The sequence below is a fragment of the Leptonotus elevatus genome, chromosome 12, assembly GCF_054856555.1.
Source record: "Leptonotus elevatus isolate MCC_2025b chromosome 12, RoL_Lele_1.0, whole genome shotgun sequence".
NCBI lineage: Eukaryota > Metazoa > Chordata > Actinopteri > Syngnathiformes > Syngnathidae > Leptonotus > Leptonotus elevatus.
Window position 1 is genome coordinate 1463766 of NC_141250.1, and position 16235 is coordinate 1480000.

Sequence of the window (16235 nt, forward strand, 5' to 3'; positions counted from 1 at the left end):
ATCCAGGGGCACTGTCCCTGATGTCCACGCGATGTTGTAGAGAGATGTGTCAACCACGACAGCCACGCAACATCCAGAGCCTTTAAGAACTCCGGGCGGATCTCATCGATTCCCGGGGCCTTGCCACCAAGGAGCTTTCCAACCACCTCAGTGACTTCGTTCCCAGAAATAGGGGAGCCCACCTCGGCGTACGCAGAATCTGCTTCCTCAAAGGAAGATGTGTCGGTGGAATTGAGGAGGTCTTTGAAGTATTCTCCCCACCGATTCACAACGTCCCGAGTCGAGGTTAGCAGACACTATACACAGTGTTAATGGTGCACTGCTTTCCTCTTCTGCGACGCCGGATGGTGGACCAGAATTGCCTCGAAGCCGTCCGGAAGTCATTTTCCATGGCCTCACCGAACTCCTCCCATGTCCGAGTTTTTTCCTCAGCGACCGCTGAAGCTGCATTCCGCTTGGCTAGCCGGTACCTGTCAGCTGCCTCCGGTGTCCCACAGGCCAAAAAGGCCCGATAGGACTCCTCCTTCAACTTGACGGCACCCCTTACCGTTGGTGTCTACCAGCCGGCTCGAGGATTGCCGCCACGACAGGCACCGACCACAGCTCCGATCGACCGCCTCGACAATGGACGCGCGGAACATGGTCCACTCTGACTCAATGTCCTCCCCATATGGACACCCTTATGTTTGAACATGGTGTTTGTTATTGACAATCCGTGACGAGCACAGAAGTCCAATAACAGAACACCACTCGAGTTCTGATCAGGGGGACCGTTACTCCCAATCACGCCCCTCCAGGTCTCACTGTCATTGCCCACGTGAGCATTGAAGTCCCCCAGCAGAATTAGGGAGTCCCCAGGGGGAGCGCTCTCCAGCACACCCTCCAAGGACTCCAAAAAGGGTGGGTACTCTGAACTGCTGTTTGGTGCATATGCACAAACAACAGTCAGGACGCGTCCCCCCACCCGGAGGTGGAGGGAGGCTACCTTCTCGTCTACTGGGGTAAACCCCAACGTGCAGGCGTCAAGCCGGGGGGCAATAAGTATGCCCACACCTGCTCTGCGCCCCTCACCGTGGGCAACTCCAGAGTGGAAGAGAATCCAACCCATCTCAAGAGGATTGGTACCAGAGCCCAAGCCGTGTGTGGAAGAGAGTCTGACTATATCTAGTCAGAATTACTCTGCCTCACACACCAGCTCGGGCTCCTTCCCCACCAGAGAGGTGACATTCCATGTCCCAAGAGCTAGCTTCTGTAGCCGGGGATCGGACCGCCAAGGTCCCCGCCCTTGGCTACGGCCCCTGCACCCGACCCCTTTGGCCCCTCCCACCGGTGGTGAACCCATGGGAAGGGGGACCCACGTTGCCTCTTCGGGCTGTGCCCGGCCGGGCCCCATGGGTGCAGGCCCGGCCACCAGGCGCTTGTCAACGAGCCCCACCTCCAGAGGGGGGCTCCGGTGGCCCGCGTCCGGGCAAGCAAAATGTCTGTTCATATATTGTGTTCATCACAAGGGGTCTTTGAGCCGTGCTTTGTCTGGACCCTCACCTAGGACCTGTTTGTCATGGGTGACCCTGCCAGGGGCATAAAGGCCCAGACAACATAGCTCCTAGGATCATTGGGACACACAAACTCCCTTGGGAGCTCCCTAAACATTTTGTTAGAAAAAGGATGTCTATTGTCCACGATAAAAAAATTTTTTTAAATAAAATCAACTGCATTTTGGAAAATTTGAAAAGTTGTCCAATAAACATTCTTTGAAACATTACAAAGTCAAGATTGGCATTTGTATTTTTTATTTACAAAAGATTACCCCCCCCTACCCTTTTTTTTTCTTACTAAAAATTTATATTGGCTCCAAATATCGGTTATCGGTCTCCTTGACTACTAATAATCGGCATCGGCCCTGAAAAAACAAAACAAAAAATATATCGGTCTATCGCTAATTACAATTAATGGTCCGTCTAGTCACTTATGTTTACAATACCTAATCAACAAACTAGGCTTCCATCCTCCATTTCAATGAATCAAAACAAAGAATAAACCTGCATTTCTTGTATGTAATTTGTATGACATTTACCACCCTCCCAAAAAACTGGAGCATGTTTACATTAGTCCCCTTTAAACAGGCCTTGAACAAAACACCGAACAAGACTAAGATGGGGGAAAAAACATGTCCTAAAAGTCTAATTTATATATTTTTTAAATCAATACATTAATAAAAAATAACATGCTTAAAAAGTTCAAGTTGAACGAATTGTGCATATGAATGTATTTTCTTTTTCTTCTTTTTTGCATGAATTTGTTTTGATTGTCTGGCCTGCAGTCAGGAGGTCTGTTATTCAACCTGTCCTATAGGGCAAGAGGTCACAATATTGAACACCCAAAAATCTTAAACAAACTTCACAAGTTTGGCAAATTGGCAATATATAATTCAAATAAAAAAGAACAATGAATGAATGAATTTATAAAACAATGCACAAAGTGAACTTCAAACAATATGTACCCTAAAAATCTACCTATCAACATTATGCCCTTAGTTTGTGTCAATTGAGTCAGATTTATTTACAATCCTTACTAAATGAGACAATACAATGGTCAGCTATATCCCTGACGACCCCCTTTCCTCTTCCTGACTGAGTTGAATGCAGCACTACCAGTAATGCTCTGGCAGCTTACATGTATTTATATTTTAGATCATAGGTGTCAAACTCCGGTCCTGGAGGGCCGTAGTCCTGCAGGTTTTGGATGTTTCCGTTCTCCAACACAGCTGATATATGATCAGCTCATCAGCAAGCTCTGCATAAGCCTGATAACGATACTGCTGATTAGAATAAGCTTGTGTTGGAAGAGGGAAACCTCCAAAACCTGCAGGTCTGCGGTCCTTTGACACCTATGTTTTAGATGAACAATGTTAATATTACTACGGTCACATTTGGCACATGTCAACTCCGTCATCCCTTTAAAATTTTATTTAAAAGTAGCAATGAATAGAATTTAGGCTTTTGAACAGCTAGCAACTGAGTAAAATCCAGCTAGCTGCAGTGTACAATACATTTTTTTTTTTTTTTGACATTACGTTTTGTTTTTGTCAACACAGTGTGTTTTGGTCAACTCCGTCAGATGTGTTTTTGTGTGAAGTTTAAGACATAAATGCTCTGGTCGATTTCTTTTTTTTTTTTGTGGGGTACCAGTCCTAGCCTTGGGTGAATGACAGCTATGAATACAAAACATGAGAACTTAAGTCAAAAAAATAAAATAGGAATTACATTCATTTTAATTAAAATACTTGCTACCACAGTGGTGTCTATGAAACGCTAAGAAGATCAACAGATCTTGACACGTTTTTTAACAAATATCTTGTTACCCTATAACTACTTTTAACACACCCACCCACAACGCTTTTTAGCCCCGTGTCAGATACTGTTTGTTTTTTTTCTTTCGTAGCAACAAAGTGCGATCATGTACGACGAAGCTAAGTGTAACGTTTACCGACTAAATACTTGAGATGTGCAGAGCCCATTTCGCTCCCCATGTTGCTCGTCTGTAACACCAAAGCGCGACTGCTGGGCCAGGTCCTAGCTAACATTAGCAAAGTAGCTAACTGTTATTTATAAAGTGTCTCGGCTGCTGGTACAATGAAATGCAAATCGCCATGTTTATTGTCTAACGAATCGTTAACAAAAACTATTTTGTTGCTAATTTGCGACTTTCGGAACTCTTATAAAGAAAAACACAATAGCGGAGGCGTACTGTAAATCTTGTGCCAAAACAGAATGTGAATGTGAAACGACTGGGCGGTGAAAAAAATAGGTCTGGGGTTTGTTTCTTTAACCGGTTACAAACTGTGTACGGTATAATTTTATGTAGCTGCATTTTAGGACCCAACGCTGTGTGGTAATGTATAGCTTTCAGACAACAGTCATTCATGGAGGACAACCGCCCTCTTATCCCTCCCCTTCGCGCTAGCATTACAGCTGTCGGGCCTCGTTTTGAGCGTTAGCTGTGTGATTTTCCACAACCCTCGTCTAAACGGCGACATATTATTTTCACCCTCCTTCCCTCGTATCTAGAATTTATTTTTCCACAATGCTGTTCTCCCTCATCAAGCGTCTGCTGCTCCAGTAGAATCCGCGTTTCTCGCCCCGGGCCATTTTAGCGTAGAGCGCAGATTGTTTGATTGATAGGGACGAAAAAGAGGGATTTTGAGTGACAGCTTACCTGAGTGCCAATCTTCGTCACACTGACAAGCGGCTGCAGCAATCGGGAACCGCAGTTGTCGCGGTGCGTCATCGCGTATGGGCACGCAGGGACGTTTGTAACATTAATATTTATAAGGTGGGCGGTCAATGACGTTGTGCAGCACTCTGACTGCCTCGGCACTGTTGGTTTATTCTGGCAAATGACTGTGTCCTTCTAGTTTATCATAGTTTTTCTGGTACAGTACATTTAGATATTGTTTTAAATATTCCCGTCAATGTCAATTCACAAATTTACTAAACAACATTAATCTAAACTGAAAACACGCAGATTTAGTTGCTTGGTGTTCAATATAATTGAGCCACTTTCCGGATTATTTCATCCACACATCAAAATGAAGCATAAAAAGTGGCTAACAATACTTAATGCCATGTCACAGTGGGATGGACAGTTCTATCAATCACTAGAAAGATAGACAGATCAGATATACTTATTTAAACCAATGTCCTTCTTTCATCAAACAATTTTATGGTGTGTGTGTGAAAGGCACCTGAAGGACCCTGGAGTAACTCTCATTTTTTTTCTTTTTTGGTCCATTTGTATGCCATGGAATGGACCAAATTATAGCACTTGTTACTGGTTGCTTGATGTCTAACCATTCCACTATTCCAAAGTTTAATACAGGATAATAATCCCTGAATGTTAAAAACAAAAAAAACAAGATCAGCAATCCAGCAAAGACAAAAAAAAAATCAGTGCAGCTCCATTTTGCATAATTTAACCCTAAAAGCCATAAATGCAATCTATTTGTGACATTTCTTTTAGTCAAGTTTTACATTTGGCCTGTTTTGTCTCAAAATAACAGCAGATGGAAGAACTGTAACAGAAACACATTTTGTTAAATGCATGTAAATTGATATTCAAGACAAGTTTTAATCAGACATTTTATTTATTTTATATATATATATATATATATATATATATATATATATATATATAGCTCCAGATGGCTCTCTTAGTGTTGAGGCGAGGGTCTTCCAGAGGTAGGCTGAGGGAGACGATACTTTGCCATCTCTACATCCATGTCTGCAAAAGTATAGGGGTTGTAGCTATGGTGTTCATAATTTCGGTATGTGCTGTTGTCAAAAGTCCCCTCAGGCTCAGCAGGTACCATGGTTGCCGCTTCTGTGGAGGAAAGCAAAGTGTATACAATGAATTAGAATGTTTGCAAAATGTATCTTTTCCTGTTTGTTTGTCCTAATACACATTTTAAGAGAACTGCCAGGGAATAGATGGGATTTTGGAACTGACTTCATGGACGCACACAGAAGAACAACCATACCCACTCACAATTATACCTATGGACAATTTACAGTGTTCCATGAAATGTATGGGACACAATTTTAATATGTTGTATTACACAATGAACGGTACCTCGAAACAATACATATTAACCAAGTATTTCATTGACAGAAAGCCTTCCTAGCAGGAGGATCGCCGCAGCCAAACCTGATGTGACTTAAGAATTATTTACTTGCTGTTTATGTGTATGCATGTGGTTTTTTCCTACTGATTCAATTTAAAGGGTGCATATCACGATACTTTAAGCCCTTCCATAGTTAACTATTGTCATGTGTATGATTATATTTTACCTGTAGCACAATGGCTATGCAATTTCTTATGAACTTTGAGTTATTTTGGTGGCTAATTTTCTAACCCGGAAGTTAGACGCCTTGTTCACTAGTAATAATAATAATAACAAATCAGATTTATATAGCGCTTTTTTGGACACTTAACTCACAATGGATACATTATTAGTGCGCTTACACATTTACACTGTGATGGCGGTAAGCTACTTAAATAGTCACAGCTGCCCTGGGGCAGGCTGACGGAAGCGTGGCTGCCAGTGTGCCTATGGTCCTTCCGACCACCACCAAACATTCGCACCTTTCAGATACCAGTGTGAGTGGCACTGAAGGCAATGTGTGTGAAGTGTCTTGCACAAGGACACGACGACACATGACTCGGGGGGAGCGGGGATTGAACAGCCAACCATCCAGTTACTGAACGACCCGGCTCTTCCTCCTAAGCCATGGCCGCCAAAGCTATCCCTGTGTGGCTGCTGCACCCCGTTCATGACCACCGAAAGCCAGCTTCTGCGCGCACCACCCATGAAACCCCAGGGTTTCGGAGTCGACGTGACGACGGAGGCGGGATAGGGATGCCTCGCGACCCTGCAGTGGGCCGGCAAACGCCACGTTTCTCACACCCTCCAAGCAAGGCTGTCGCGAGCCAGACTGGCCTGCCTGCCAGCGCCGCGTTTCTCACACCCACCGAGAGAGGCCTCAATGCCAGCTCCGGCAGCAGCCACTGCAGCAAGGGCTGTGGGAGAGCATGCACAAGTGTGGGGGTCCCCAGCCTGGCCTACTGCTGCCCGCCTGCACTAGTCACCGCCCAACGGCCGCCAGCCAGCCAAGCCCTTGCTCCGACAACATGGTAGAGTCTGCCAGTAATGACTCACCATTGTTGTAGTTCAACTTCTCCGTCATCCCTATAGCTGTAAAAGTACTCCTAGCAGTTGTGAGGCACCTGCCCATCTTGCACATGTATCTCATTATGCCCTTTTTATCAAAGTGATATATGAATTTACTTGGAAATAATGTTGACTGATAAACGCTGACTTTATCAATATCATGCGAGCATCAGAGGTGGCAAATCCAGGTCCAGAAAGTAAAAACCCCGCCAGTTTGTCTTTAGCCCCTGATGCTAGCTAGCTAGCTAGCTCCCTAGGATGTAAACGAGCACCATGGGAGCTAGCTAGCTAGCTAGCTAGCTAGAACCTGAACCCTTGCCACAGTTTGGCTTTAGCCCCTGATGCTAGCTAGCTAGCTAGCTTCCTAGCATGTAAACGAGCACCATGGGAGCTAGCTAGCTAGGCACTTGAAGCTAAAGCCAAACTGTGGCAGGGTTTTTACTTTCTGGACTTGGATTTGCCACCTCTGGCGAGCATGGTTGCGTTAACAAAGGCATGCGGCGGAGCTTTTGGAGAAAAGTGTAGTTTAGTCTGCAGGGGCAGTACAGGAGTGTAGATAAATGAGGACCCAGTTGTTTTCTTGGGTTGGGAGGGGCTGGTAACCTTGCCAGCAAGTTGAATTCCCGCGGTATTTGTTCACAAATACTACGAGACTCCATCTTGTACTGCTCCCGCCGATCCGTTTGCAAGCGACTTTTTTTTAGGTCAGACCAATCAGGCGTCCCAATTTAAGACTATTGGATCGCAACGAAGCTACACGCTATGTTAATGTGTTGCACACTCGAATGGGAAAAACGAAAGTATGGAAGAGGTCTCGCGATGGTGTTTGAGCAGTGCTAAGTGCTAACGGTGCAGTCTTCTTTCGATTCAGTCACCAAATGAACATAATTTTATAGCGCGGCGCATGCTGTCATGAGTCTGTGTGCACTCATCCACTTGCAATAATTCAGGTTGCCATCCAGGCGAATAGTACCGTAAACTGAGTTCGTCAATAAATTTTGAGCGTCCGACATTCGGCAATTGTCAACAGTCAGGACACACTGGCGGAGCCAGAGGGGAGATTGGAAATTGGACCCTGCAGACACCAAATGATTGACATATCACAGCACCGGCACATTGGCGCCTCACGTCTTACTAATGCAGACTGCCATTATTTTTCAGACCCCTACTAATTGTTATGCCCTTACTGCACAGTATATGGCACTATGCACCACAATATGTTGCAATCCACCTCAATAGGAGTCTGGAGAAGAAGAATCTCAGTGTCTCATCAAGACGACATGTTTTTGGCAATGTCATGTTGGTTTCCTCGTGAGACGTGAGTGACTGTTTAAAATAACATTTATGTTCAGATAGATTGTTTTGGACGAACATCAATTAGCTAACGTTTTGCACAAGCTAAAAATAAATGCAATGCGCTGGATGAAAGTGAAATAGGAAACTGAATACTGAAATAATCCCAAATTAAAATTTAAGGTAGATTTCAAAATCAGATAAAGATCACACCACACACAAAGCAGCTTGAAGAATACAGTTTAACACTTGTATGCCTCTAATGTTTTTAGGCTAGAAATGGGGCATTTAATAATGGGATTTGATAACATTATTATTCATTAATAACATTATGTGTTTGTAAATAAAGTGGTAGTAGGAGTAACAAATTCATTAGTTTGTTCATAGGGTGTATGGAAAATAAAACAAGAAAATATGACTTGTTCCTTAAATGAAAAAAGTGTGTGCAAATTTCATTCATGTTGAACACTGATGTTAATTGTTCATAAACTTCAAATGTTTTTTGTGCATTTTGTCAATTGTAAAAACAGCACTTTATGGGCAAAAAAAAATCCTGTGTGCTATAATATGTACCTAATTATTTTTCAACATTTAGATACTCCGATTGAAATTGTTTATGAAACAAAGTATTTGGCATAATCTTTGGTTCCCCTTAAGTAGGGATGCTCTGATCCGATATGTGGATTGGGTATCGGCCCAGATATTTGGGGGGGATGAATCTGGTATCTGTCAAAATGGTCCTGGAATGATGAGGTAAATATTTCCCCTTTGCTAAGTTGGCACAGCCAATGTCTGTCAAAATTGCACTGGGCAAGAGCCTTGGCCACAAACTCATTTTGTAAACAGAAGCGCTTGGGATCAGGCGAGCCAAGGCCACATTATGCACAGTTGAAACATCAACACTGTTTGAATGTAAGAAAATAAAAGTGTACCGTCACTTAAGTAATGATTACATTCATTCAATATACTGTACATTCAATACATGTATTGAAAATATTGAATGAAAATCATACTCCAATAAATGTTCAAATAATATTTCAAAGACATCAAAGAACATCTAAAAGCATGAGGTTTTTTTGTGAAAATATATTGATTATTAGGGGACTAGTGCAAAAACAATTTAGTATTGATCGGCATCGGCAGATACTGAACCCAAGGTATCGGTATCGAATCAGTAATGAAAAAAGTGTATCAGAGCATCCCTACCCTGAAGTATCCTTAATGTTTTTTAATGTTTATTTTTATGTACTGTATTGAAAGCATATAGTGTATTATCAGGCTTCAGTCACTCGCGGCATGTTTGAGTAGCTCGCAAACAGATTTTGAATCTGAATATTTGCTGAACGGCATCGTCATTTACAGACATGTCAAGGAAACTGTCAAGGCTTACATCAAAATAAAAGCGGCGGTGTACTTCCAAATAAAGTTTCTACAAAATGTATTGAACTGGAAATGACTTTTGAAAAATGGATATCATAGTTATGTTAGTAACAACCAAATAATTAATATCAGCCATTCCCACACCATCGTAATACTTGGGCAGGTAAACTGGCTGCCGCGCCCAAGAAGTTCTCAAGAAAATATTACATATTTTAAAACTATAAGGTGCACTTAAATGTGTCTTATGTGTGCACCGAGTTCTTGAGACGTTTTGCTTCCAGCCAAGTTTCGGGGCAAATGTTGCTGCTCCAACGCACGTTTCTGATTGGTGGGCTGGTTCACGCTCGTTTTCGGTTGGCTGCTGGCCTGTGTTGGGACTGCGGGGGAGGGTGGCTGCAGCAAAGGCAGAAGAGAGTTGTGGCTGTATTTATTCAAATGTGGAGATAGAGCAATAAAGTGAATAAAAAGAGATCAAATGAAACGCCAGACTGCAGTGTGACCTCCTGTCTCCTGTAGTTCATTTCGTTTACCCCGTTTGGACCCCACCCATTTGGCGATCTGATGTGTAGCGACCGGGCGCTATCCACGGAGACGACTCGAACTCCGGTGGAACTCCGTAAATGGCATCATCTTAAAGTCGAGACATGCTTACAAGGCACAATTTAAACTGCAGTCTATCAGTTACGCGGTTGTACATGAGGATAGAGCAGCTGCAAGATAATTCAGCATCGATGAATCCATGGTTTGGAAGGTGAGGAAGCAAGAAAACGTCGGGGCTTGCTATCATTCCGGGAGGATCCAACCGCTGGACATTGAAACTTTGCGTTCTAAGTTGCAAGAAGCATTGGAGCGATCCACCAAAACAAACTGGGAGGCCGCGCCGGACGGAGGAGTTACGCCGCAGTATGCGAATGGATTGTAAACGCCTGTTAAAGTGCACGGCAACGAAGAACGTGAGTACCGCAAGTTAAATAGTTGAATTATAAAGTACAACTGAACTCACTGTTTTACTCCAGTTGCCATTTTAAAACATATGGTAGAATGCTTGCTACCGTATTTTAGCATACATGCTACCGTTTGATTTTAGCATGCATGCTACCATTTGTTTTTAACATGCATGTGCCAAGTATGTATGGTACGGTGCGCTCGTTTCGGAGCTGCAGTTACCTAGTTAGCCACCAGTATGTCATGTGTGGGTTCTGTTTTTGGTTGTGTGTCTCCCTTGGTCTTGTTGAGCGTAATCCTGCCCTTTCTCGTGTCAACCAATCAGTGCCCTCAGCCACTTGTGTCTTGCTCCAGGTGTGTCTTGTTGTGTCGTTAGTGTGTGTATTTAGTCTCCTGTCTCCCCTCTGTCTGGGTTGGATCATTATTGCTGTCACCATTCTTGTGTTTTATTGTTACTTAGATTTTTGGTCTTTTCAGAACTTTGTTGGTTTTGTTTATTTAGAGTTTTGTTCAGTACCCCTGTTAGTGTTCCAGTTCCCGTTCCGGCGGCGCACGTCCTACGGTCGCCACCGGTTCCAATTTCCTGCGGCCGCCACAAGTTCCCGTTTCCGGCGGCGCACGTGCTGCGGCCGCCACCAGTTCCCGTTTCCGGCGGCGCACGTCACACTGCTGCAGCCCCTGGCCTCTTCGCTTGTGCCACTGCAGCCCATGGCCTCTTCGCTTGTGCCGCTGCAGCCCATGGCCTCTTCGCTTGTGCCGCTGCAGCCCATGGCCTCTTCGCTTGTGCCGCTGCAGCCCATGGCCTCTTCGCTTGTGCCGCTGCAGCCCATGGCCTCTTCGCTTGTGCCGCTGCAGCCCATGGCCTCTTCGCTTGTGCCGCTGCAGCCCATGGCCTCTTTGCCTATGCCCTCTTCCTGGCCCCACTGCCATGTTTGACTTTTGTTTGGAACGTCTGGGTCCTGTTATGATTGGTGTCCTGTCTTACTTGTTAGGTTTTGTTTGAATCTGTACTCGTCATCCTGTTCCCTTGTGTCATCCAATCATCTCCTCCAGCCACTGGTGTCTTGTCCAGGTGTCTCTTGTCTCGTCAGTTGGCTTGTATTTAATTTCCAGGTTTCGTTCAGTCTGGGTTGGATCATTGTCGCTGTCACCATTCTTGTGTTTTGTTGTTACTTTGATTTTTGGTCTTTTCAGAACTTTGTTGGTTTTGTTTATTTAGAGTTTTGTTCAGTACCCGTTAGTGTTTTTGTTAAATAAATCGTGTTCAGTATAACATGCATCCCTGCCATGGTTCTCCTGCCTCCCTGCATTTGGGTCCTCCACTCTGCAACGTGACACAGTAGCTCTGCGTTGTGTGTGGTCTTGTTTTTGTTACATAGTGGGGCCAACATTTCGGAATTTTAAAGAGTTGTGGGGCCCGCAAAATGGCCCCACATGGACGGGTAGGCCCTGTCAAGTTTAGACCTATTTTTGAGGGCCAAGACTTTAGGTTTGGATTGGGTTATGGTTGAGGTTAGGGTAAGGAATAGGGGTAGGCAATATTTTTTTATGGTTGGGGTTAGGGGAAGTGGCTAGGAAATGCATTATGTCAATGAGATGGTCCCACAAAGATAGTAAAACAAACGTGTGTGTGTGTGTGTGTGTGTGTGTGTGCGCTTTTTAGGTTCCATGTTTTTATAGCAGTATAACACAATATTCTATGGGCTTTGCAAAAATCTGTCAAAATCCAGTAAAACAGCCGGCAGCGAAGGGGGTTGCTTTAGTGAAAATGGCTGGGAGTGAATTAGTTAACTCTTTGACTGCCATAAACGTTATAAAACGTTTAGCATAAACCTAGGGAAGGGCGCCGAGGACGTTAAAAGACGTCCCCTATGTTTTTTTGTTTTTTTTTCAAAAACGGGTGCAGGAAAGCCTTGGGCAGCTGTGCTGAAAGTATCAGGCAGATCTGATTAGTCAAAGACTCGTTTTGGCCCCTAGAGGGCAGCGATGACTCTCTTTGCACAAGGTTGGATGGGCCGCCCACCGTGGGCGTCAGTAGAAGACGTGAGGCGGAGCTAGAGTGTTGAGGAGACATGGCTGAATAAGCCCACAATGGCTGCCCAAGCAACCGGTTGCAAGCAGCTCACGCTTGAGCATTTTTTTCAAAGACGGAAAGCATCAATCAATACTAAAAAGCGCATTGATGTCAACGATGATGATGACAACGAGCTCTACGCCAAAGTTGGAAGCTTTGGCGTGACTGTTATGAACACGTAGTAAGCCTCACCGGCTAAGCGCGGCTAGCGCGGCTAGCGCTGCTAAGGCCGGAAAACGCGCACAATAGCCGGCCGGGTACTTCTACACAATCGGACATTCGATCGGGCGATGGAGAGTTGGCATCGACCAATGCAGATTGATGATGATGATGAAGATGACTCCGAGCTCTACGCCAAAGTTGGAAGCTTTGGCGTGACTGTTATGAACACGTAGTAAGCCTCATCGGCTAAGCGCGGCTAGCGCGGCTAGCGCTGCTAAGGCCGGAAAACGCGGAGCTGCACAAGCGGACATTCGATCGGACAATGAAGAGTACCCCGAGTCCAATGCATATTCATCGGAGGAGCGGGTACAGTCTGATCACGGAGAAGACACTGTTTCTGGACTACGATGCCACCATGAATGGAGTGGATAAAATGGATCAGAACATCTCCTACCACCCGGTATAGCAACTGAAGGACACGGGGAAGCGAGACGTAACGAAACCGTAACGTAACTGTAGCATGATCCTGATATTAGACTTGATGACACACTGCAGTATATACTTGCTATTCCCCGGAAAAAAACGGCCTGCAAGAAAGTGGCGCACGCGAAGAGGCAATCTGTTGTGCAAATGCTGTTGCGTCTCTTTGCACGCAGGAGAGTGTTACAAAAAGAAAAACTGTCGTTGAAACATCCACATATTTGTAAATAGTACCACAGTTGCACACATTTGTAAATAGTTTGCCAAATTGTTGTCAAATTGTTACACTGTTGAATGTAAATAAACGTATTTTGCTATCAAAAAACACTTTTTCATTCTTGGTGGTAGTGTTTTATAGAAGTAAAGCACTATTTAGGTGTTTGTGGCATCATTCATGGACAAAAAGAAGTGTAAAATTCACTAGAATGCATGAAATAATATCGTTTCACTAAAAGCTTGATTTCTCCATATTTTGGTCCAAAACAGGCGAAATTGGGTCAAACTAACCATTTTCTATTGTTGATTACTAAAGAACGGAATAAGGTAGAAACAAACTTTGATGAAAGATGAAAGTCCAATCTTTCATTTGGTAGTACGTGTGTTTCCATAGTCCAAACAGAACATTTTCTGTGGACCTTGAAAGATCAGTCAAAATGCTTAAATCGGCTGGCACTGGCGGCATCCCTTTTCTGAAAACGTCTGGCAGTCAAAGAGTTAACAAGACCATTAGAATTTTTGTGATACCAAAATGGACACTGTGCATTCATTTTCAGTGGACCAAATAACAACGATTCTTGAATTCTACTTTTCAACCAAATCAGTGGTTGTAACACGGAGGGCATTTCGGAGGGAATACCCTGGGAGAAACGTTCCATGCAGACAGGACCATTGTAGAAAAATTTAGGAACAGTGCAGTGTGGGAAATGACAATAAAGGTCATATCAGGCGGCAAGTTACCGTCAAAACACCAGCAGGCAGTTGTGCCCTTCTCTGAGAGGCTGTATTTGCTAGGTGACCCGTCCTTACTAAAGAACCTTCAATCACATGTTGCGGAGTGGGTTTAGGTAGCATTGATATTGGGGCGTAAACTTTATTATTTCAGACTAGAAAGCTTCATCACCCCTCTATCAACCTTTGGCACAGCCACCTGGCCAAATTAGCTGCACTAGAGTAGAGGGTCTGCCATACCGATTATTGAACAGAGTTGTAAGATATGATATGAAATGGGAGTGATACCTGTCTAACATGAAGGGACCTGATTAGGAGAGAGGGATCTGTAAAATATCTGGCATCGGTGAGTGTGCAACGTGTCGTGAGCTGGTACTGTTCTCTGCCTTTATTTGTATTAAGTTATCGATTTACTTTTACTATTTTTATGATGATTACTTTCTCAAATTGTTATTTTAGCGTTTTAGATATCCTTGTTTTAGTTGTTTTTTGTTGTTTGATTTGATGTTTTCTTTGTTGTTCTAGTTTAAGTACAATACTACATGCAGTCGATGCTTGTTTTTCTATGTACATATCTTAAAATTGTGATATGACTGCTACTTGCCACATACATGTCTATATTGTGCTTTTTCTTTATCTCAATAAAATGTTAATCCAAAAAAAAGCATTGTTAAAATGCTAATTCCTCACCAAAAACACTATTTAAATGGTGTTCTCCATTCGACCATCTATGAAAAATTCTAGGTCATTGTGCTCTCCCAACCCAAGAAAACGAGCGGGTACTCAACTGTCGTGTGCAATTAGGACCTCACACCGCCTCTGCGGACTTAACAAATGGCCACTTTCTCTGAGACCTCTATTCTCGCAGGATAGTGATAAAAGCTTAGCAGCTGCAGGAAGTACACCCTCTGCTGGGTGTTTTTGAGGTTGGAGTTGATGTCAGTCTACAAGGTTTAAAAGAGGAGTGAGAGAAGCCATCTACATAGTGGCGGCAAGACTACCTCTCAACAGAGTTGGTGGTTTCCACCTATCTACCACATACAATGTTGTCCTTTCAACATTCCGAAGAAATAATGTTTTGCCTCAAACAACAAAAACAGTCACCCCGTGACAGAGGGGGTAGCTACCTTTTTTTTTTTAACAACTGAATGGAATATTAATGAGTTTTCACCCAATGACTTATTGACCAACAGAAGCCTCTGTGACAGGCGTTTTACGATGGTCGTTTGCCAAAATAGTTATACAATTTCCAGATGTGAGACATGCCTCCAACTTGGAGCATAAATAGTTGCCATTTTTCCTCACCAACTCAGGCTGGTTAGGCTTGTTGCATGAACTGATGAAGCCTTCTCGGATGAGAGGCGAAACATCCAAGACTAGTCCAGTAACAAGAAAGTAATGACCTGGATGAATAACAATTTCAACAAGCAAGTTGGACTACCATTTCAGGTATTGAGTGACTGTAATGCGCAAGACTTGAAGGTATTCATGGTTAACACAGGACAGCGTGGCAAAGGATGTTTCATGTCAAGTTTTAGATCATCTCTACAGGCATGTTCAGCTCCAGGTTGTGTTGGCTGCACCAGAGTACTTCTTGTCGATATGCAGACTCTCACTATTGTTAATGAGGCCGCTGACTGCGTTTTCAGCTTCAAGCGCCAGGAGTTTGAGAGCTGGGTGCATTGAGGTGTAGTTGTTCAGGCAGTGCTGATTGTGCGTGTAGACGATGTGGTTCCCCCTAGCCTCACCTACTGTGTTCTGCCCCTCAAGAAGCTGCAAATTCAGGGGCAGAGGCAGAGAGACACTAAAGTGGATTACCTTGGAGGAGAAGAGTTCAGGGATTATGGTGTTGATGCAGAGCTCAAGTCCATCCCTGCACCATTGAGAAGTTCCAGGTCAAAGTACAGCCCTATGTTGACTCAATCATCCACAGACGTCTTTGCCCGGTAGGCAAACTGCAGAAGTTCAAACAACGGTTCTGTGAAACTAAGGGGTCCAGCATGAGGTACTCAAAGCACTTCATAACTACAGATGGCAGGGCACAAGGCCTGTAGTTGTTCAGTCCTGACATTGCGTTTTTTTGATAATGGTGGAGCGTTTAAAGCAGCATGGGGCTTCAAGGATCTTTTGAATATCTAAGTGAAGACTGCAGCCAGATGGTCAGCCTAGAATTTCATACAAGAGGGAGACACGCAATCTGGTTACGCTGCTTTTGTCATCTTTTGT

The 16235-nt window shown here is 44.0% G+C and overlaps 2 protein-coding genes across 9 annotated transcripts in view; both read right to left on the reverse strand.

Moving 5' to 3' along the window:
• The window catches only part of LOC147164240 (homeobox protein PKNOX1-like), a 61979-nt gene extending 57621 nt beyond the window's left edge, over positions 1–4358 (reverse strand). For 4 of the 5 annotated variants that reach the window (XM_086090666.1, XM_086090667.1, XM_086090668.1 and 1 more), the window contains exon 1: positions 4216–4358. The gene's annotated coding sequence lies outside the window, so the exon portion shown is untranslated. Of the gene's footprint in view, positions 1–3486; positions 3761–4215 lie in introns of those variants that run through there. The other variant, XM_086090665.1, reaches the window with a different exon arrangement.
• An 8-nt stretch (positions 4359–4366) lies between these two features.
• ndufv3 (NADH:ubiquinone oxidoreductase subunit V3) overlaps positions 4367–16235 on the reverse strand; it is a 25495-nt gene continuing 13626 nt past the window's right edge. For all 4 annotated transcript variants that reach the window (XM_086090661.1, XM_086090660.1, XM_086090659.1 and 1 more), the window contains one exon: positions 4367–5379. In XM_086090661.1, the coding sequence (XP_085946787.1) occupies positions 5210–5379 (170 nt within the window). In that variant the 3' untranslated portion in view covers positions 4367–5209. The remainder of the gene's footprint in view (positions 5380–16235) is intronic.